A 21,783-nucleotide genomic window follows, 5' to 3' on the forward strand; every position below is an offset into this window, starting at 1 on the left:
AAGAATATCAGTTTATTTTGCTTGGACTAAGAGATAAGAGATGAAGTTAAAAGAAGAGTTTGAAAGTGTCTATAAGAGACAAAATGAAAAATAAATATAGGTTTGACTTCCATTGTCATGTGCTGCAGCTAGATTGGCTGACAGGTCAATTATCGAAATTTGATTGGTGATAAATGATCAATGTTATGTAAGAGTGGCATGATTGTTTCATAATTTGATGAAATAATTCAACACACATTTGATCAAACAATATTTACTAACGGAGCATACATGCCCATAACAAATTTATATTCAATTATCAACTCAAATAACATTTAACCTTTCATCTATTTTCAGTTAGAATCAAATAAAATCTTTAATCTATATCCAAATAGCCAAAACCACCCATTAACCTTTAATTTTGACGTCGAATATGAATCAAATTTTCAAATGAAATAGGGAAGGGTATGATAAAAATATTAAGGCTTGCTTAAGAAAAGTGAATTAATTTACAATCTTTTTAATATTTTAATATTTAGGTATAAATTAAAGGTTATAGATTTATTATATACAAATTCAAGATTAATAGAGACTTTCCATATCCCATCACATAAAATAAAATAAAATAAAATGAAAAGAAAAAGGGAACCAGATGTTAAACATATGCGTAGTCTATAAAACAATTAGACATTTTGAACAACCAAAGGTCAGGCAAGCATGCTAACCCACGAGCTTAATATATAGGATAATTAATATGGCAAGAATTAGAGCTCCGATTATTGAACTCAATATCAATTTGTTCTTGTTAATCCTTCTTGATATGGTTGTCAGGATCTTCTTGCTCTTGCTAATGTTGTCATCTACTGCATGGAGCTGCAAATGTAAGAAGCAATGTTGATACCTCTGGACTTGGGCGTAAGCGTTAGATACGAATATTTAGAAGATTTTTGGAAAGTTATAACAAATAACACATAATTCAAGCACAATGAAGAGTCGAAACTCAATAGATAGCTATGTTATGCAGACTCGGTGTGATGTTGGATATGTTCAATCTTTTTCTTGTGCGAAAGACAAGGAAACTCTATATATTTGAAAACTGAGATTGGATGAAACACGAACCGTGCTATGCGCATGAAGGAGAGATTGGCGTTGTTGATGCAAATCCTGTTGGATTGAAACACCAAGCTCTTCAGTTTCCAGCATTGTTCTTCTGCTTTCCTTAATTCTATCAGTAGACTGGTTTAATCTCTCTGTTGACATCAATAATCTGCCTTTTTGATCAGCAGAGACCTACGCCACCATTTACCAATGAGTGTTTATTACAAAATGTTGTAGTGATGATTATGTTAAATTCAAAGGGGAGAGGAACCAAAAACGTTGACATAATTATAACTCGTAGAAAAATAAATATATCACATGTTTTTACTTGAGCACAATCACAATGTGTATGCTGAACCCTATCTGCAAGTTGTTCCTCTCGAAACAAAATTTAAAAACTAGGACTGTTATCAATGAACAATCAGTAGTCAAAGAGACATTTCAGGCCAAAGAGGTGTCAAACGCCAAGCATTTTAACAATATAAGTTCCAGTTTCAGCTCATAGAATCCTGTAAGCAGAACATTTCATATATATGGATGAGACCCTGAACTATCGGTACTTCAGAAAATTTTATACTACAGGCTTGGCTTTGGTCAAAGTGTGAAGGAAAGTGATGGTGAACGATCATGTGAATCAATAAGATTGCAAGATATGCTTAACAGATTTGTAGAAAGGAGAAGTAAATTATTTTACTGTAGATTATTTATAGCTTAACTAAATGATGACCATTTAGATAAATGAGTAGTTCCAGTTACCGTCGTTGTTCCATCGATTCCCGACTCCAACAACTCGTCTCGGGCGGCCTGATTTGTATCGGTTGAAGTAATTCTTTTAACGTCAGTCTTCAAGTTGTTCAGATAATGTTTATATTCTCTTAATTTAGCAAGAAGTGTTGCCTTTATGCTTGGCTGCAAACTCCTTGCTTCAAGGTCCATTTTCCGAATCTGGAACAATTCAGAAAAGGACCAAATTACAAACCCAGGAATGTAGAAAGAAATAAAAAATTTACCAATGGAAAACGGCTTCTCCATTACCAAAGCATCAGCTTCATCCAGTCCCTCTTTTATTTCAGAAAGTTTCTGCTTCTTCAGCTCTGTTAATCAAGAGAACATGAAACAGATTACGTACTTGAATGCCCAAGACAAATCATCCAGTAGAAAATACATTGATAATCTCCAAACCAATCTTTAAAGAATGAACATATATCTATACATATAAATAATTCACTTGCACACACTGTAAATGTGTTGCCTGCAGTGCTAAAATGCAGTGTTTCTTCTGAATTCATCCAAAAAAACCTATAGAAACAATGGCTGTAATCTCACAGTAACCTAGAAATAACATTTTACCTGTTGATCTGAAACCTAAGCATTTGGAACTAGGGTGCATTTGGATTGCTCACCACCCGTAAAAACCTAGAGATACAGTTGCTCTAATGCCAAAGTACCCTCAAATAACATTTTCCAGTTGAGCAGAAACCAGAGCATTTAGAACTAGGGTGCATTTGGATTTCCCTGCACAACCAATGCAGGAAATCCAATGCCTTAATCGAAGCAAAATGCACTGCAAAGACATTTAGTACCCCATTTCTTTCTTTCTACTCATTAGCACAAACAAAATCAATAAAGCATTGTAGAAACCAATCATGCCCAAATCAGATTCCGTCTTTTCTGCTACTTTCTGATAAACGGTTATATCTTGAATAATTTTTTAAAGAAAAGAACAACACAATGTATCATTTCTCGTTTTATGGAACTAATTGTCATCAAAGTGAGTTATTATTATTATTATTTTAGCCAAATAAACTTATATTGCATTACAATTTACAAACAAGATTGCATTTGGAAACTTAGATTTTAAAAGATGAATTTGGATTTCAAAGATAATTTATATGATAAAACACATGCAAACGCAATAATCATACGGATTTGTTTAATGATTAATTTGAAATACTTACTACAATTTGTGAATTAGAAATTCATACACATAATCATCTTAAATCTTAATTAATTCATATCATAATGCATGCATGTCATCGTAATCGAAATAGCAATTAAGATTCAAAACCAAAATTTTGAATTTATGTTTTCAAACACTATATTATGGAAAAGTAAAATCCTAACAGGCCAAAAGGAAAATAATAAAAACAACAATCAGATGCACCAGAGCTTCGATCCAATCTCGCTACAAAATTCAAACTATAAACACGGAAGGGGATCAATGACGTGATAAACTAGCACCGTGTGATATTACCTCCATGAAGAACGCTGGCGGAGGTGCAGCTGCGGGTCAAATTGTCGGAGAGCTCGCAGTATTGGCGTTCATAACCTTCGAACACCTCACTCATTTTGGATTTTCCCCAACTCTCGCCCGCCAACCTACATTCGTCACGATTTTTTTTTTCTAAATCAATGAAGAAAAATTTTCAGAGGAAATTTTAACATGGAAAAATGGGTGACGTACCGAATGGAATCGCGCGGGAGAGATCAACGGAGATTGAACGGAGAAATGAAAGGAAATTAATTATTTCTTTTGGTATATATACATACTGCATGAAATATTTGCAGTTTCAGATGGAAGGTCGTTAACGCCCTTGCTTTTCACTTGAAATTACACATAGGCAACAAAATCAGATGTTTTTTTTCCTAAAATAACAAATAAATAAATCCTTTTATTTATATCTTAATATTGGTAAAAAAATTTATCAGTCTCCTCAATTTCTATATTGAGTAAATTGGTCCCTCTGAAAAATTAGAGTAATTTAATTTAATCCTATCAATTTTGAATTTCAAAAGTAAGTAACTATAGACAATTAATCATAATTTTAATATTTTACGTCAATTTTATATTATTTTATTGCTATAATAATAAATTTAGCTCTCATTGTCTATGTGTTTTATGTAAATGTTGACAAAATTTGTAAATATTGCAAGCTAAGTTTGTTAAATTAAAACCAATTTGATAGTATCGTTGACATTGCATGCTATTAAATCAAGACCAAATTGATAAAATATGTAAATTTTGAAGACTAATTTTATTAATATTTTAATAAAACATATGCATAATTGGTAAAAAAAAGCGTTAGCGTTGTGATTCATTGTTCTTAGTTGCTCATTTTGAAATTGACAAAAATTAAATAAATCAAGTTTTTTAGAGAAATTAATCTACTCAATATCAAAATTAAAAACTTCAAAGATTTATTTTTACCTTTAATATTTAAGTCTATATACCAAAAATAAACTTTAATTATTAGTTTGCACCGATAAACTTAAGTTTTATATTTAAATTAAATATTAATATTGAATCAATTTTCAATAAAAAATATTTAAACAATAAAAATGAATATTTATTTAAATATAAAATTAATATTTTAATTTTATTTAAAATTGAAATAGTTCAGTTTTTTATATTTTATCCTTTTCTATTGGATTATAAATTTGATATCCTTACTCCATGTTTGGTTGGATGTAATGGCTATTCCGTGGGCCTCACTTAATCATGTGTTTGGTTCGGTGTATTGCCCTAATACGGGCATATTACATTACGGACGTATTTCCCAAAATTCACGGATTTCTATTCCTTTCCTTTTGGTCAGTTTAGGTCCTGTTTTACTTTTACACCATGTTTGAGCCATTCATCAAGGATACCTTTGGTCAAAAATAATTTTGTTTTGGTGATATGTAAAATTTTTATCTCATAAATATGAATATTCAAAAAAAAAATAGAAGGCTAGATATTAAGTAAGTATAAGTTATCAAATTTAAATATTTATATATATTAACCAGATAAATAAAGTTACAAAAGAGGTAAAAGTACTAAGGATGTCTCAATACTATGAGTTTAATTGCATCCTACCCCTCTAGTAAACTGGTGTGGCTGACGAAATAACCAAACAGTTACACATGTAATGCTTTATGTGTATCTCATGCTGGCGTACAAAGACCAATTTTTAATAGCAGAAGTAGATAAAATTTTTAATAAAATGACCAGTTTGCTCTTTTATTAAATGTATAGGGACTATTTACTCATTTTTTGAGTAGAATGAACAAAATGCAATTCGATCCATAGCATCAAGACCTTCATGATACTTTTACCTTACAAAAGAAGATCTACAAATCTTTACTAATATTTTTGAAATCAATCAGACAAACCAATCAAACCGTTGATTTTTTATCTAATTATTTCAAATAAAATAAATTATTAAGAATTATAAAATAAAAACCAACTCGATCACATTTTCAATCGATTTTTTAGCCCGATTCAATCAATTCATACCGGTTGACAAGTCCATCAATTTTTTGCTTCTATTTCGGTCCGATTCAATCAACCAAGTTCGATTCTGATAACATTGAAACTAACAAAAATAACTAGTGAAATCTCTTCAACGAGTGGAGTAGTCACACCAAACACTCTAAAGTAATAAGTAGATGCATCAATCCCACGTTAAAGAAAATGGGGAGCATTAATCCACATTGTAAAAAATAAAAAGGTCCTGAGACATGTCTTTGCCTAATTTAGGAGAGCTTCAAGAAAGATGAATCCTTGTTTATTATAGTATAATTAATATTCAAAACATTGATATTAATATCAACTAGATCAATCAAATAAATAATTAAACTAATAATTAAAAAGTCCAATTGATTTGATCGGTATAAACTCATAATTTCCATAGAGATGAATAAATAAACCATATATACAATCTACTCACTAAATTAACTAAATTTGAGGGGATAAAATGTACTCTAAAGATCGCCACGGTCTTCATCTTCATCAGCATTTGATGTTGAAATTGAAGCAGATACCATCAATAGTTCAATTTGAAGCTAAAAGTTTATGGCGTTCTACCAATACTTTTTTCATTTCAGCAATCTGGTTTAACAATCCTGTAATTTTCTGCACAAATATACTATGATTCAATTCAAATCCTAAAATTTTTCATTGAAAAAATATATATGAACCAATTTTCACACAAGCATTTCAACAAACACCTTTACCTCATCTTTCTCCTTTATAATCATCTTCAGCCGTTCCACGCTCTCCTTCCGGCACCTCCGTCGCCATAGCAGCTTACACAACCACCACAACAGCATCACGGCCGCCAAGTCAGTAACCCCTCGTAAAGACCGAAATACCTTTCCAGTCTTCGTCTCATTTTTGCAACCGAAATAGCCAACGATTTTAGCACGCAAAATCTCAAGCCCAATTCCCAACCATTCTCCTATCCCACGACCACAGGACGACGGGATGACGCTGCCGGCATCGGGAGGAGGTAAAAGATCCGATTTCGAATGCGGGTTTTGTTGCTGCTGCTGCGGTTGTTGCATTTGATGGTGTAGATTTTCATGGTTGACGGGAGGGAAAACGCAGAGGTCGCTGTTAGAAACGGAATCTCTGATCACAACCATCGACCATTGCTGCTTTATTTGAGGATTGTGTTTCGTTTCTGAGAATTGCTTTTGCTTGTGATGATTGTTGGAATGGAAATTTTCCCATTCAAGTAATAAGCTTTCTAAGATTCTATCGTTTTCCACCATTTTTGAAGCTTAAAAGAAGAAAGAATTGAAACAGTACTGTTGTGTATTTGATGGTTTCGGCTCCTTAAAAGTCAAGTGCTTTTTATTAAAGAAGAAGCCCAAGTTTCAACGTATTGCTTCATGGGCTATTTTCATAGCTCCGAAATAGGCCCTTCTGTTCCAACGAAGTACAACGCTATTACAATGGGTGATATATTGTAAATGTCGCTAGAGCCTAAAAGCAAGGAAAAAAAACTTTTAATTAATTAAATTATAATTTTTTAAGATCAAAATGTATATTTATTATTATATTAATTTTAAAAAATTTTTGAAAAGATTTAATTTCAATTATATGAGTTTGAGTTCGAGGTCAGATTGTTTTTTATAGATAAGTTTATCGCATCAAATCAATTTACTATAATTACTTTTTTACTTATTGATTGAATTCTATTCGAATAGTTGATTTTATATTTTTTCATAAATAAATTAAATAAGTTCAATTTTAATTTTATATACTATTTTTAAAATTGAATTAGATTAGTCAATCGAATAGGATCAAACGTCAAATACATAAATCCGAAACAAGATAAAAAATTAATTAGTCCGCCAATCAAAACAAAGCAATTGAATCATTAGATTCAACCGAATTATTTAGTTTTTTTTACTTTACAAAATTTCAGAATGAACCGATGAGATGGAGATAAGACTTGCTTAGTTTGTTTATTTTCAAGATCTGTTTTTATTTCCTCATTTTTGCTTTTCCTTCTGCTGATTGAACCGGCTTTTCAAACAGTTAATTGATCCTCGATTCATCCAGACGGTCCAGTCCGGTGTTCTCATCACTAACTTTATATCCTTGCAAATTCTCCATGTAACACTACAGTTAAATTGCAGTAACATCAATACGAAGTATGGGTGTATTCATCTTAGGGTGTGAATTTGAGAAATCAATTCATATACATGGATCAAGCTTAAACATTAGACATTGCTGTAAATTACATTGAGAAAAAAAAAATTCTAAAAATGGACTAAATCACCTATTCTACAATTAAATTCTACTGACTAGAATGTATAACTAACTTTTTCGCCAATAAATGAATACCGGCACTTTGTTGATAATCGTAAGTATCCAAGCTGAAAAATGCGTCCACGGAGATTCTGGTTCTCAATAAGTTACTGAGTTCGGTAACATCGAATTTGTCAAATATGTACTGTTGCACATTACCGAAGTGGTCTTTTCGATGTATCTCCGTGCCATATTGGGCAGTATCACCGTTGACAATAGTAGGAATGCTGAAGGAAAGAGTCAAAGAAACAATGTATTGTTGAATTGTGATTTTATGAGAAAGTAAAGAAACGAAAATGTACCGAGTTACAAGAACTTACTGCAGTCGGACAGTTGGGGTGTTGATGTAACTATAATTTCGGATCACGACATGCCTCCACTCAGAACTGCTTCCATGATCCTCGGAAAATTTCTTCGCCACAGCATCGCAAGAATCAAGGATCTCACAAAAAATCGGAGAAGCATCAACCAGAAAACTCAAACATGGCCAACCTGCCTGATCGACAAATTTTGGATTGATTCCAAATCTCACTCGTGTAAGATTTTTGTGTAACAATTTTATCCGGTGAGTGCTGTGATAATGCAGGGTTATAGATGCACTGATGGAAGTTGTAGAAACTTCATCCAGCTCTAGGAATCCTGCATATCCACTACAACCTTCAACAGTAGCCCTTGCTGCAGAAATATCGGGAGACTGTGGCTCAGGTTTTTCTTCGGCGATGGCATCTAATTTTGAGGGCCTCGGTTTTTATTTCGTTTTTGAGTTGAGTCATGTCAAAAGGATCAGATTGAGCTGGAGTAGTCGCATCTGAATTAAACTCACCAGTGTGACAAGTTTGAAGAGAGACTATAGGATGGTCTTCACCATTTTCAAGATCCATCAGAGATATATTAGGAACACTTTCAGAAGGCGAACTTGGAGAAAGGGTGTACATGTCAAGGATAGGCGACTCAGAATATAACTTGCTACTACTACTTGTCGTAGGTCCCGGGGAAACTGCACAATCTGCTGTGAATATATCTGGGAGGCTTGACTCCTGTGGGTAAATAAAAGAATCGGTCAAACTATGGATAATTAATCTTACAAAACATGCCCATTTAACCATCACGAAGATAGAGATCATCCTTGACTTGTATAGACCACCAAGGTATTCAAAGACCAACTCGAAGTCACATCCATACAATGCAAACACTTTTATATCCATAGAGCAATTATAGCACATTTGCCATATTAAACGGACATAATTAAACTACATCAAGATTAAAGGAAATGGCGGTACACAGATATAAAAGTAGTTCAGTTATACTGCTATCCACTAAATGCAAGGACTACACAACCAGTAGGTCCAGCACCGACAATAATACAAGAAAAAAGTCACAAGAAAGGAAAACGTAGTCATAAAGAAAATCAGCTTCCTTTACGAGAGGAAAGAGGACTAGCAAAAGTTCTCAAAAGATTGACCTCAATAACTTGTAACCAAAGTGCAGACCATTATTCAAATAAGTAACAGGTAATGATCAAAAGAGGAGCTGCATTACAGACATGGTTGAAACTTGCTGAAGGATTGTAAATTCCCACTTCCAATCAAAAAGCTTATCCACATACCATATGAATAAAGCACCTATTTGATAAAATTCTCGGTTTAACTTGTCAGAAGTTACAGCAAGTCAAATATGGTTCTTAAATTTGCGAATTCGAAATAAATAACTCCTAATTAAAAAAAAAATCAAAGCCACATCCTTCAAAACAACAAAAAGGCTACTGAATTTGGCACTTAAAACTACCATACCAGGAACAAAACCGTTGCGCAGTACTTGAGAACTTCAAGGTTCATGCGAACATCATATGCATCCAAGCTCCTGAATAATCATAACAAAACGTTTATATCAAGGCAACATAAATTGCCACTACTATCATAGGTGAAAATAGTTTATATTCATCTTCAACTTGCCTATGTGTCTGTTTTCCAAGCCCAAAATAGTTTGCAAGGGTTTCCATCTGCATAGAAGTACATAAATATGTCATCAACCAAAACTTCATATCAATCCTAAAACTTATAATGTGTTAATTAGCAAATTGCATGCTGTTAAGAAACCAAATGATTAAGCAAGAATCTCAAACTTGTTAGGCACCTGAACAACATATATTGCAACAGAATTTCCATGCCCCCCATGGTATGTTTATAACTCAGACAAACACAAAAGCAGCAAGATTGGAAGTGGTAATTGATCATATTGGATATTTTTGTAGATTTTGATAGTTTGGGTTGTATTTAGGTGAACATTTACCACATCTATTCTATAAGTAGGAAATAACCGAGTCTAAATTAGGATCAGATTCGAGTTCAAGTTCAAGACATTTTCGGGCATAGCTTATAGTCTTTACCAACACAACTTGGCTGTGTGTCATAGTCCTAGAGAGGAACCATGAATCTCGTAACGGTTCAGTATTAAAGTTTGACTAGGTATTATAAGTGTTCAAACCATCTTCAACCTATGAGTCAACTTTAGTGCAGAAAGCCGTGTGACCCAATAAGCGGAAGCAGACAATACTATGTAGGTTAATGTCGAGTGTGACATTTCATATCAAAGTCGATTACGAGGGAATCAACTATGTGCTAAAGAGGAGTCTTGAATCCTATATCGGTTGTGTTCTAAAGTTCGACTAGGTATATATAAGTGATCACACGATTTTCATTTCAATATGAAGGTTGTCCTTTGTGTTTGAAAACTGTAAGCTCCAATCGGCCAAAACAAGCAAACATCCACATATCAGCCAAAAGAAAACCCTAAACTTCAATAGTTTACTGAATTCAGTTTCCACAACTTATTTTTCATAAAATCGACGATGAAGCTAAGGTTTCTAATACGAACAAAACATACCTTCATGTCACCGGCTCTCCTGCCAAATTTTTGAGTCAACAACGCCAGTGAATCAATGATTCCCTTAGGTTCCGGCGCCGGCCTACCAATCTTCTCGAAAGCTTCCCTTATTCTCACGCAGTCAAACTTCACTATATTATGCCCCGCCCACACCCTTCCTACAGAAAACAAACTTATATTTTAAAGCTTCAAACATTTGAAAAAGGAAAAGAAAAAGAAGATGAATTTTGAGTGTGAGCGACGGACCGTGGAGGAAACCGTAAACTTCTTCGGCGATATCGGAAAAGGAACGTGCCTCGGCAACGGCATCTCGGGTGATATCGTTACAGCGAACGGAATCGAGGCAAATGGAAGAGAGGTAGTCGGATCGGACAAGGGATGGTGAATTATTTTTAAGAGATCACATTCAATAAATTTAAACTTTGAAATCTAATATTTATAATTTTGTTTTAAAAATATATTATTCATTGCAAACTATGATTAAAACTTTAACCACTCCATAATGAAAAAAAACACTTTATTGAGTCCCTCATTTTCAACTGTTGTTTTCAAAATCAAATCAGTCGGTCAAATTGAGAATTAGTTATAATATTAATTTGGAGAGAGATTAAATTAATTAATTTGTGTATTAATACAGAGTTTTTAAATCGTGTTATAAGATTGATTGAATCAATTTTTTTTATTTTTTTAAGTTAATAATTTATTTGATTAAACCATAAATTATTGACCTATTCGATTTCACCACCTATTCAATTCTAAAATCCTTATTTTCAACTAGTTCTACATAGTTTGGCCTGGGGGAACGACACAGTTAGGGATGGCGGAGGGAGCGGTGGAGGGGGCAGGGCAGGAGGTCTATGTCTATCCATGTCATCAACCAATGTGGGACCCCCATGGGACAATCATGTCAACTTGTCCGCCAGACATTGGGCGATGACGCAACAACTCAAAACGTGAAATGGGCTTGGCAGTGGGCCCCACTTGATTACGTGTCGACCGTTAAGAATGGCCGCCTAACTTCGACCTCATCTTTCTTTTGTGGGCTCACCCCAATCAAAAAATACTTGATTAAGACTTAGCGCTAGTGGTGGGGCTGCTTAATACGAATTGACGTATTTACCCTTAAGGGTACTAATATGTGTAATAATGTAATAGAGCCATGTAAAATTTTATTTAATCTTTAAAAAATCTTTGATTAGTTTGGTCTTAATCCGATCATGTCGTGTAGGTCTCTAAATTGTATTTCGGGTGGCATGTGTATAGGTTTTGGGACACTATTTTCTCACGTGCCTAAAAATCCTCTGTTATTTTAACCTAACATAATTTTTTTATTTTTTAATATTATATGTTGAAACAATTACAATTTATAATTATATTAATAAATGAAAACTATAAAAGAAACGAATAAAACTCACAAAAGATATAAACACATAGCAACTGAACATGATAAAACTAAAAAGAGTACAAAACAATTATTTTGGTGAGATTAAATACTCATACATCGCAATTGTACTTGGTCGAACTAATTTAACAAAATATAAAGGAGTTAATGAATTACGAAATTAATGATTCGGTAATTTTTAACAAGAGATTCATCGGGCTAATATACCTATTTTTCAATATTTTTAACAAGAGATTCATCGGGCTAATATACCTATTTTTCAATATATAAAGACTAATCGATTTATTTTTTAAGTAAAATGAACAAAATACCATCCAACTTGTAATATAAATATTTGCATACTACTCTTACCGAGATTGATTTTATAATTAATAAGTTAAAAATCACCGTTCTTTTATTCAATTTTGTTTTTTATATGCTTTTTAATATTATATTCTATAGCATCCCCTGGTTAGGCTTTAATTCACTTTTCCTCTGTTTTTCGCACATCAACAATCTCAAGCCCCTCGTTATTTTTAAGTTGCACAGAATGTATAAAAATTACAATTAATTTCATCCCATTATGCTCCAATTTTCCAAAACAAGAAAAAAAGTTTCGATTAAGAAAAATCTATACAACGATTCAACTCACCATCTTTTCCAAACAATAACAGCAACATGAAAGCTTAATCTTCTAAGTTTATACATTTTCGTTTCAATCCATCAAATGTTTTTTTTTTCCCCTTAAATTCAGTAATGCCAAAAACAATCAAGATCCACTGGTCCAGCTGAAGAAGAAGAAGGTGCATGTTGATCATCAAATGGCTTCTTTCCACTCTCCAGATTCGATACAAATAACATTTCTGGTTTCCTAACAATCTCCCTCTCCGCTTGAACCTTCGCTCCATGGTTTTCAATCAAAGTCCTCAACATGGACTGTTCTTGCACCGAACCAAGGGATTCAAACTCAGCAGCGTAGAACGGGTTTTGCGGGAGAACGTGACAAGGATTCGACGAAACGTGAAGAGTGCGATAATTGAAATTGTGATCGATCGTGATTTGTTGGTTTGTTTGAGAACCGATAGGATTGGAGAAGCAGGGCACGTATGTTGAATCGGCGAAAACAGGTTCGCTTTTGCCGCCATTGTATGGTGAAGAATCCATTAATGGTGGTAAACCAGTAGCAGGACCTAATTCATTGCTTAAACAACTAGCCTTAACCAGGCTTGAAATAGGAATTTTTTTCCCATCTGAACTCTTTTGAAATACCCTGCAAATCACCCATTCATTCTGCCAAAAAAAAAACCTCCATTAACAAGTTGATTCATATAATCTTTCTTAAGAAAGTGAATTAATGATTTACCTTGGCAGTTTTAGGGAGATTTTGGATTGAGAATTTGCCATCAAGTCTATATTCATGCATGACCCAATTGGTTTTAGCTCCTTTAGGAGCTCTGCCTTGGTAAAAAACAAGAGTTTTCTTCATTCCAACCAATGATTTTCCCATGTAAATCTCTTTATCTTTCCCAGTGGCTTTCCAATACCCAGAATCAGTGGCTCTATTTGTTCTCAAACCAGTTGGGTATTTTCTATCTCTCACACAGAAAAAATACCATTCTTTTTCTCCCATTTTCGCCTTCCCTGTTTTCCAAGAAAAAAAACAAAGAGAAAGTGTTAGAATAGAAAATTCCCGGGAAACAAACACACCTAGGACAAAAAAAGGAAATAGAAAAGTGAAAGAAGAATCTTAACATGGTAAATCCCAGGGCTCAGATTTGTTCAAATCCACCTCTCCAATAGCTATTGAACTGAAATTGATGCCAAGAACTTTTTTGTATAAATATTGGTGAATTAGCTCTTCATCTGTTGGGTGAAATCTGAAACCTGGGGGCAAATCCATTTTATCATCTTCTTCACCAATGTTTGCCATTTCTTCAATTTGATCAAAATCTTGGTTCCAATCAGAATTCTCAGCTTAAAATCCTAACAGAACCCACACTTTATATATAAACAAACAGCTGAAATATTTCCCAAAGCACCTAAAAAGAGAAAAAAAAAACAGCAGATAAAGAACTCAAAAGGGATTCAAATGGAAATATGTGCAACAAAGCAATAAGGAGAAAGGTTATATAAAGCTAAGTTGGAGGTGAAAAAAGCCAAGGATTAAGAGAAAAGTGAGAAGCCATGGAAGTAAAAAGTAGTAAACCTAAAATATGGATAGGTTTTAAAGAGAAAAGAAAATGAAAGGGGGCAAAATAATATGTAGTCCCTAAATTTGGTAACTTTTCTCATCTTGGTCCCTGAATATTTTTGTCCATATTAATCCTTGAACTTGGCATCTTTTCTCAATTTGTTTCCTGAACTTAGATATTATTAAGGAATGATGATCATGTGGCACTCCTATTTTTTTTTGTTTTGGAAAATATAAATTTTCATAATTTATTTATAATTTTAGTTTTTTAGATTATATATATTTAAAACTTTCTGGTGATGATGTGGAATAATCTTAAAAGTGTCACTATAGAATTCAAGTTCAAAACCCAATTGAGAAAAGATGCTAAATTTTGAGACTAACGTGAATTAAATAAATAAGGGACTAAATTGTAAAAAATTGATAAAATCAAGATCAAATGTTGTTTTATCCCAAAAGGAAAATAAATAAATAAATAAATAAAAGCGTTGCTTGATATTATTCTGTCCGTGAAGACAGAAGAGAAAGATACGTAGTATTTAAGGCAACCCGGTAAGGTCTTTAATAATAATAATAATAATACGTGATGTAGCAAGAAGAACCTCTAAGTTAAAAGGAATTTGAACATGAATTGGATTTAGAATTTAAGGTTTGAAATTTGAGCTCGGTTTCAAATTTAACTTTGACTTTTTAAAAAGAATTAGATTATTTAAAAGTTTATTTAATTAGCTCATTCAGTTTTAGTTCAATTGATATTAATATTGTTGTTAGTGTAGGAAGATGTGCGTTCAAATGTGTTAAAATATTATGATAAGTTATGAGTAATTCTAGACATTGTATCAACTTTACAATTTTAAGATACTTTCACAATTAAATTAGATTTATTTAATTTAAATTTTTTTAGTTTTTAATGATGTTATATTATTTGATTCATATATACATTATCGTAAAATATACACTATAATATAATTATTGTAATACAACTAATGATGATGACTATAATTTTATTCTATCCTACCTAATTGTTTGATTAGAGACAATTCTGAAAAAATCATGCATCTAGTTTTCATCATAAGATGGTAAATGTATTAAACACAAATAATAATAAATAATGACTTCTAAATTTGAATTAATACTTACATTTACTGCATTTTCAATAAGTTTCATATGTTATGATAAATTATATAACGTTATTTAGGCTTAATGTATGGTACCTGACTTTGATATTTATTTTCTAATGTCATATATGTTTTTTTTTTTTCGATGCAATATTAGGGGTAAGGAATGAGGTAATATGGTTTGAATCTATGTCAAGTAGGGGCTTGACAAGACTTTTAATTACCACTCCATTCAAGTCAAGACAATGGCATGTGTTGTTTTTAGGTCTAATGTATTACTTGTATTTGATAAAAGTAATATATTTTGAAATTTGAAGATAACAGTGTTAACCTTTTAGTTTTAATTCAAGTTTTAAAGTTAATTTGATGAAAATTCACAATTAGTTAGTAATATTAGTAATTAACTTAGTTTTTTCACCCAGATAATATAAAATAAATAAATAATTACTGAAATAGGATAGGAAAACAATTAATTACCGAACTAGGCATTTGCTACAGTAAATCACTGGTGCCGCCTAACCAATCAACGGTACCACCCTCACTTCCCTCCAATCATTGCAGCATGATTACTTTTTTTTTAAAAAAAAATTGGTGTCACTACTGTGTAAGGCACTAGTAATATTTTTAGTATTCTTTTAGTTGAAAATTTAACAAGTTAGTTTAGCTGGTTAGATAGTTAAGTGTTAGAGTTTTTATCTCTAAGTCTCATGTTCGATTCCTCTTTTACTCATATTTGCATTTTTTGGTACAACCACTAGGCAACATCAGTAATATTTTTAATATTTTTTTAGTTGAAAAATTAATAAGTTAGTTTATTTGGTTAGATTAGACTTGTCCATGGGTCGGGCGGCCCGGCCCGACTCGACAGCCCGCTCGAAATATGAGAGAGTTCGGGTAAAAATATAGGCCCGAAATATGAGCTTAGGTAAAAATTGAGGCTCGTTTAGAAAACGGGCCGGGCCTCGGGTAAATTTTTTTGGCCCGGGCCCGGCCCAGCCCAAAAATATATTAAATATATATTTTAAATATAATAGTTTTTTATTTAAGTTTTATTTACTTTTATTTCCTTATTGGCCAACTAATTTATTCAACTAATAGTTTTTTTATTTTAAGTTTCATTTACTTTCATTTCCTTATTTTTAAATTATAATAGTTTTTATTTTAAGTTTTTTATTTGTCCAACTAATTTATGTATAAATAAGAAATAGAACAGATTTGCTTATTGGCCGGAAATATCAAAATAGAAATAGAAATGAAATAAATAAATCCATGTATTGTATGAGTTTAATCATACATAACTCCGATTAAAGGAAAGAGACCCACTCACTTACTAACAATTAATACAATCAAGTTTGTTACAAAATAATAATAATAAAATAATAATAATAATAAAACATCAAGTTTGTTTTACTAATCAAATGTTAGATTTTGTTACAACAATTAATACAAAATAATAATAAAATATCAAGTTTATTTTACTAATCAAATGTTAGATTTTGTTACAACAATTAATACAATTAATTCAATTAACAATTAATACAATTAATAATTTGATAATTTTACTAATCAAATGTTAGATTTTGTTACAACAATTAATACAATTAACAATTAATAATTTGATATATTTTACTAACAATTAATTTTAATAACAATTAGTTTTAATTTTATTTAAAAAATTTTAATTTTAATTAAAAACGGGCTGGGCCGGGCTCGGGCCCCATATTTTTCTCCGGGTTGGGCCTAGACAAAATCTCAGGCCCATATTTCGAGCCGGACCGGGCCGGGCCTATGAGGCGGGCCAAAATTTTTCTGGGCCTGGCCCGGCCCATGGACACCTCTAGGTTAGATGGTTAAATGTTAGAGTTTTTATTTCTAAGTCTCAGGTTCGATTCTTCTCTTATTCATATTTGTATTTTTTGGTGCAACCACTGTGTTAGGCGACACAAGTAATATTTTTAATACTTTTTGTAACAGCCTGTTTTCAGTGAAATCGGAATAGTTCAATGATTGGAGGGGAAGTGAGGGTGGTGCCGTCGATTGGTCAGGCAGTAACGGTAGATTACTATAGCAAATGCCTAGTTTGGTAATTAATTGTTTAATTCTTATCCTATTTCAATAACTAATTAATTATTTTATATTATTTGAGTAAAAATCTCAATTAATTTTCATCAAATCAACCGTAAAGCCCATATTAAATCACACCCATTAAACTGTATTTGACAAATTAAATGTAAAATTAAACAAATTCACAATTAACACTAATTTTGTTCTATTAACAAGATCATGAAAATTAAAATATAATAATATTAGTAATTAACTTTCACTAGGTCAATCCTAAAACCGAATTAAATACTAAAAATTAATATTATTATCTTTTGGTACCAAACTCTATAACTTTTATTAAATGTAGGTACTAAATTGGACAAAACAAATACGTATATCAAATTAATACAAAATATAAAACTCAAGTGTCTATCATTTATTAATAAGTAATATTTGTAATTTTATTGGAAAACTTGAAATTTTACATTTTTTTATTGGTGGAGTGATATTTAAGAGAAAAAATATTATTGTAATGCAATGGCGGAGCCAAGGGCTAGTAAGGGACTTGAATTCTTTTAAAATGGAAAAATTTCATTTAAACCTTTTATAATTTATAAAATTTTAAATTAGTAATGATAAAAATTTGATTTAATCATTTAAAATTATAAATATATAAATTATTAAAATGGTGAAATTGTACTTTTACTATCGTAAAAATATACAATTTAATTTCGACCCTTTAAAAAATTAAACTCATACTTGTTGTAATATATACAATCTCAAATAAAAACCGAAATAGATTTAAGTTTTTGATAATGCTAGTTGCTATATTATTATACAGCAAATAAAAAGTGATGATGTATTTGGGTAATGACAAAATTACTGTACAGTTAAAACTATGCAAATTACATTTACCATAAATCTGAATAGAGAATATAAATAAAGATTAAACAATTTGTTCCAAGGCAATTATTTATATATTTAAGAGCATGTTGGTAATTTTTATTTTTTGGTTAATTCACTTTCGTTTGATTTTGATATTTGTTAGAAGATATGGTCCAATAAGGTTTTAGGGTTGATGATTTTATTTGCTGTGTTCGGCCAACATGTATTATTTTTCTATTTTGTGAAAAAAAGTTTATAATATAATTTAGTAGGGCACACTTCGTGTGTAAATTTTACGTAATAAATTAATATAAAATAATATAAAATTTAAATGTGATTTTGATTGGAATGATAAAGTTGTTATAATAAAAACTGTAATTTATTGGATTCAATTTTTATGATTTTTGTATATATATATATTTCTAGATTTATTAAGATTTGAAATAAAATTCCTTAAATAATATTTATTTATAAAATTAAATACTTTTATAATTAAATTAAGATCGAGTGATACCAATTCAATTAAACCCGTAAATATATATATATATTATCCCCATTTTGTGATAAAAAAAGGAGCTTTCTAAAAGCAAAATCTTCGTTTTATTCTATTTATTGATCAATACAAAATTGACTCATTTATCCCCATTTTGTTTCTAGGATGATAAAACATTGAAATGAAAAAAAGTTTATTCAATTATAAAATGTAATTTTACTACTTTAATAGACTATGTCTTTATAAATTTTAAATGATTAAATTAATTTTTATATTTTAGGAGGATCAAAGTATAATTTTACATTTAACAATTTAAAATTTTAAAAGACCTAAGTGAAAATTTTACCATTTTAGGGGAGATCAGGCCCTGATAGTCCTCCTAGTTTCGTTCCTGATCTAAGCTTCACTCGGTAACCTATTTATAAGTTAATTAAAATATTAATTTTTTATAGTTAAATTTAAACAAAAATAAAATAAAAATTCTAACAGGACTAATTACTATGGGTAATGAATGTCTATTTTAGATTGATATCGAAACATTAGAAATAGACAATTTATAGAATAATTTTTAAAAAATTTTATGCTCAATTAAATTTTAATCAAATAAAGAAAAAAAGAATATTCGCAGGACACAGTTTTAGAAGAAAAAATAACATGTATTCTCCTAATGAATTCCAAATACAATTTTTATATTATTAAATGAGTTATTTGTACCATATATCCTCCAATTATATTTTTATTTTAATTTAGTCCTTAAATTTTAAAATGTTTAATGTTATATCAAACATATCATTCTATTATCGAAACCATTAATTTATGGAATAATTTATCATTTTTATTAAAATATAATTAAAATGTTTTAAAGTTGAAGGACCAATTTAAAAATATTACCATTAATATTTAAAATTTAACCTTTCCTATTAAATGGAATAAATTTCTTGTTGATTAAGATTAAATTGAAGTTAGGTATACGATGTAGCTCAAAAAACAAAAGTTAGGCGAGTGAACGTCCAAGCATAGGTCAAATTTTTGTACTAATCAACCCGTAATGATAAATGATTTCTGTTGAAATGAAATTTTAGGGTCTGTTTGATTGCCAGTAAAATATTTTTCGTAAAATGATTTCGGGAAAATGTTTTACTTTTCTGTAAAATGATTTACAGGAAAATATTTTCTGGTGTTTGATTGAATCTGTGTAAAATATTTTCGGTTGTTTGGCAGATTTCCTGAAAATATTTTTCGAAAAAATTGTTTTTACATATATTGATATATATTAATAAATTTTTATATTTTAAATTATTTTTACATATATTGCAATGATTTATTTATAATAATACTCAATTATTAAGCCGCATATTAATCGTTATAAATTGAAAAAAATTAATATCAAATAAATTATTTGTAATTGTGTTAAAAAAACAAGTATTGAATAATTAAAAAAACAAGTTACTGGAAAGTCGATAAATAGAAGCAATTTTCTACCGAAAATGAAGGAAGGAATGAAGGAGGCGATAGAGAGGAGAGAACGGAAAATGTCTTACGGAAATTGAAAGGGTAAGACATTTTCCCTTAAATGTAACCCATTTTCCCTTGTTTTGGAGTTCATTTTCCAAATGGAAAATGTTTTCCGCCAATCAAACGCTGGAAAAGTTAGAAATAATTTTTCGGAAAATCAATTCCTTCAATCAAACAGACCCTTAGTTAACATTAGATATTGGGTTCAATCCCGATTAAAAATGATGATAAATAAAAGGGGACGATTGGGAAAAAAGTGTATATATTATAAGTTTTTGAATATGTGTTTAAACGTTTGATTGAAGAGAAAGGATTGTGTGAAAGAGAGACGTCACATCATTTTGTATCCATTATCAATTATTTAATATCATTTCAACATCTTGTTTCATGCCATTGATATATTATTTTAGTAATTTTTTTAATATGAACTTTTGACTTTGGATCTTAAATCTTAGATCACGAACTCTAGACCCTAAACCTTAGACCAGAAACTCTAAACCTTAAACCTTGGACCACAGACTCTAGATTTTGGACCCTGTTTCTAGGTCCATGGTACAGGGTTCAAGTTAAAAAAAATACTAAAATGATGTGTCAATAACATGAAAAAAAATGTTGAAATGACATTAAATAATTGATAAGAGATATAAAATGATGTAGCGTCTATGTTTCATACAATCATTTCCTTTGATTGAATTGGTTGAAATGGGAATAATTAGTTTTTAATGGGATGAATATATTAAAAATTATATTTGTAATAAATCAATAAAAACTATTTAATTAGTTAAAATTCAATAAGAATATGAATGAATAGATAATAAATTGATTTTATATGTTTTGTTTTCAAAATTTTATTTATAGATAATGAAATTTATACATTTAACCAAAAATGTTAAATTAAATGTTTATTTTTATTAATTATTAGATGATTTGATATTTATTTAGGGTGAATATTTGGTATTTGATAGTAACAAGTGGTTTTAAAATATTAAGGTCGTTTTCTTTCAAAAATATATAAATTTTAATAATTTATTATACTCCTCGCAATTCACAGGGTTCAACAAGCAATCGATATTTCACGATCAAGGGTGTAGTACTATTTGTAGTAGCGGTCCTTATATATCGTATTAACAATCGAAATATGGTCGAAAGAAAAAATCTCTATTTGACAGGGCTTCTTCCTATACCTATGAATTCCATTGGACCCAGAAATGATACATTGGAAGAATCTTTTGGGTCTTCCAATATCAATAGGTTGATTGTTTCGCTCCTGTATCTTCCAAAAGGAAAAAAGATCTCTGCTTGTGAAATTTAAAAACTCCAAACAACATATCAAGTAATTTTCCATTTATTTAATGTTATAAACAATTTCTAATGATCAAGGATGTTCACTGCCCCAGATGTGACCTGGATTCAAAGTGCGTTTGCTGTTTAAGCTTTACCCTATTATTAAAAACGTCATAAACAATATCATAAATACTGTCAATTCAACAAGTTGAAACAATTAGGTCGAAAATCACATACTTGATGGGTTGGAATTTTTTAATTTCCCCAAATCCAATTTCTAACCCTAAGTTCCACTCATTAGTGCAGCACAATCTGAAGGCCAATTTGACTAAA

The 21,783-nt window shown here is 30.7% G+C and overlaps 3 protein-coding genes and 1 pseudogene across 3 annotated transcripts; all 4 read right to left on the reverse strand.

Annotated features, from left to right (window-relative positions):
* Positions 1–562: 562 nt before the first annotated feature.
* On the reverse strand, positions 563–3,612 carry LOC105802064 (vesicle transport v-SNARE 11). The gene is made up of 6 exons (XM_012633488.2): positions 3,542–3,612; positions 3,332–3,456; positions 2,113–2,171; positions 1,834–2,022; positions 1,099–1,269; positions 563–852 (listed from the first exon to the last, which is right to left on the reverse strand). Exons 2-6 carry the CDS (start codon positions 3,423–3,425, stop codon positions 700–702), a joined length of 666 nt encoding a protein of 221 aa, XP_012488942.1. The 5' UTR covers positions 3,426–3,456; positions 3,542–3,612; the 3' UTR covers positions 563–699.
* A 2,090-nt stretch (positions 3,613–5,702) lies between these two features.
* Positions 5,703–6,667, reverse strand: LOC105802059 (uncharacterized). Its single transcript, XM_012633474.2, has 2 exons — positions 6,073–6,667; positions 5,703–5,971 (listed from the first exon to the last, which is right to left on the reverse strand). The coding sequence occupies exons 1-2, from the start codon at positions 6,610–6,612 to the stop codon at positions 5,891–5,893; spliced, it is 621 nt and encodes a 206-aa protein (XP_012488928.1). The 5' UTR covers positions 6,613–6,667; the 3' UTR covers positions 5,703–5,890.
* An 812-nt stretch (positions 6,668–7,479) lies between these two features.
* LOC105802058 (protein NEN2-like) lies at positions 7,480–11,017 on the reverse strand (annotated as a pseudogene).
* A 1,496-nt stretch (positions 11,018–12,513) lies between these two features.
* On the reverse strand, positions 12,514–14,106 carry LOC105802057 (NAC domain-containing protein 100). The gene is made up of 3 exons (XM_012633473.2): positions 13,674–14,106; positions 13,285–13,562; positions 12,514–13,211 (listed from the first exon to the last, which is right to left on the reverse strand). Exons 1-3 carry the CDS (start codon positions 13,849–13,851, stop codon positions 12,672–12,674), a joined length of 996 nt encoding a protein of 331 aa, XP_012488927.2. The 5' UTR covers positions 13,852–14,106; the 3' UTR covers positions 12,514–12,671.
* Between the last annotated feature and the right edge of the window lie 7,677 nt (positions 14,107–21,783).

This window comes from Gossypium raimondii, chromosome 11 (assembly GCF_025698545.1).
Source record: "Gossypium raimondii isolate GPD5lz chromosome 11, ASM2569854v1, whole genome shotgun sequence".
Taxonomy (NCBI): Eukaryota; Viridiplantae; Streptophyta; class Magnoliopsida; order Malvales; family Malvaceae; genus Gossypium; species Gossypium raimondii.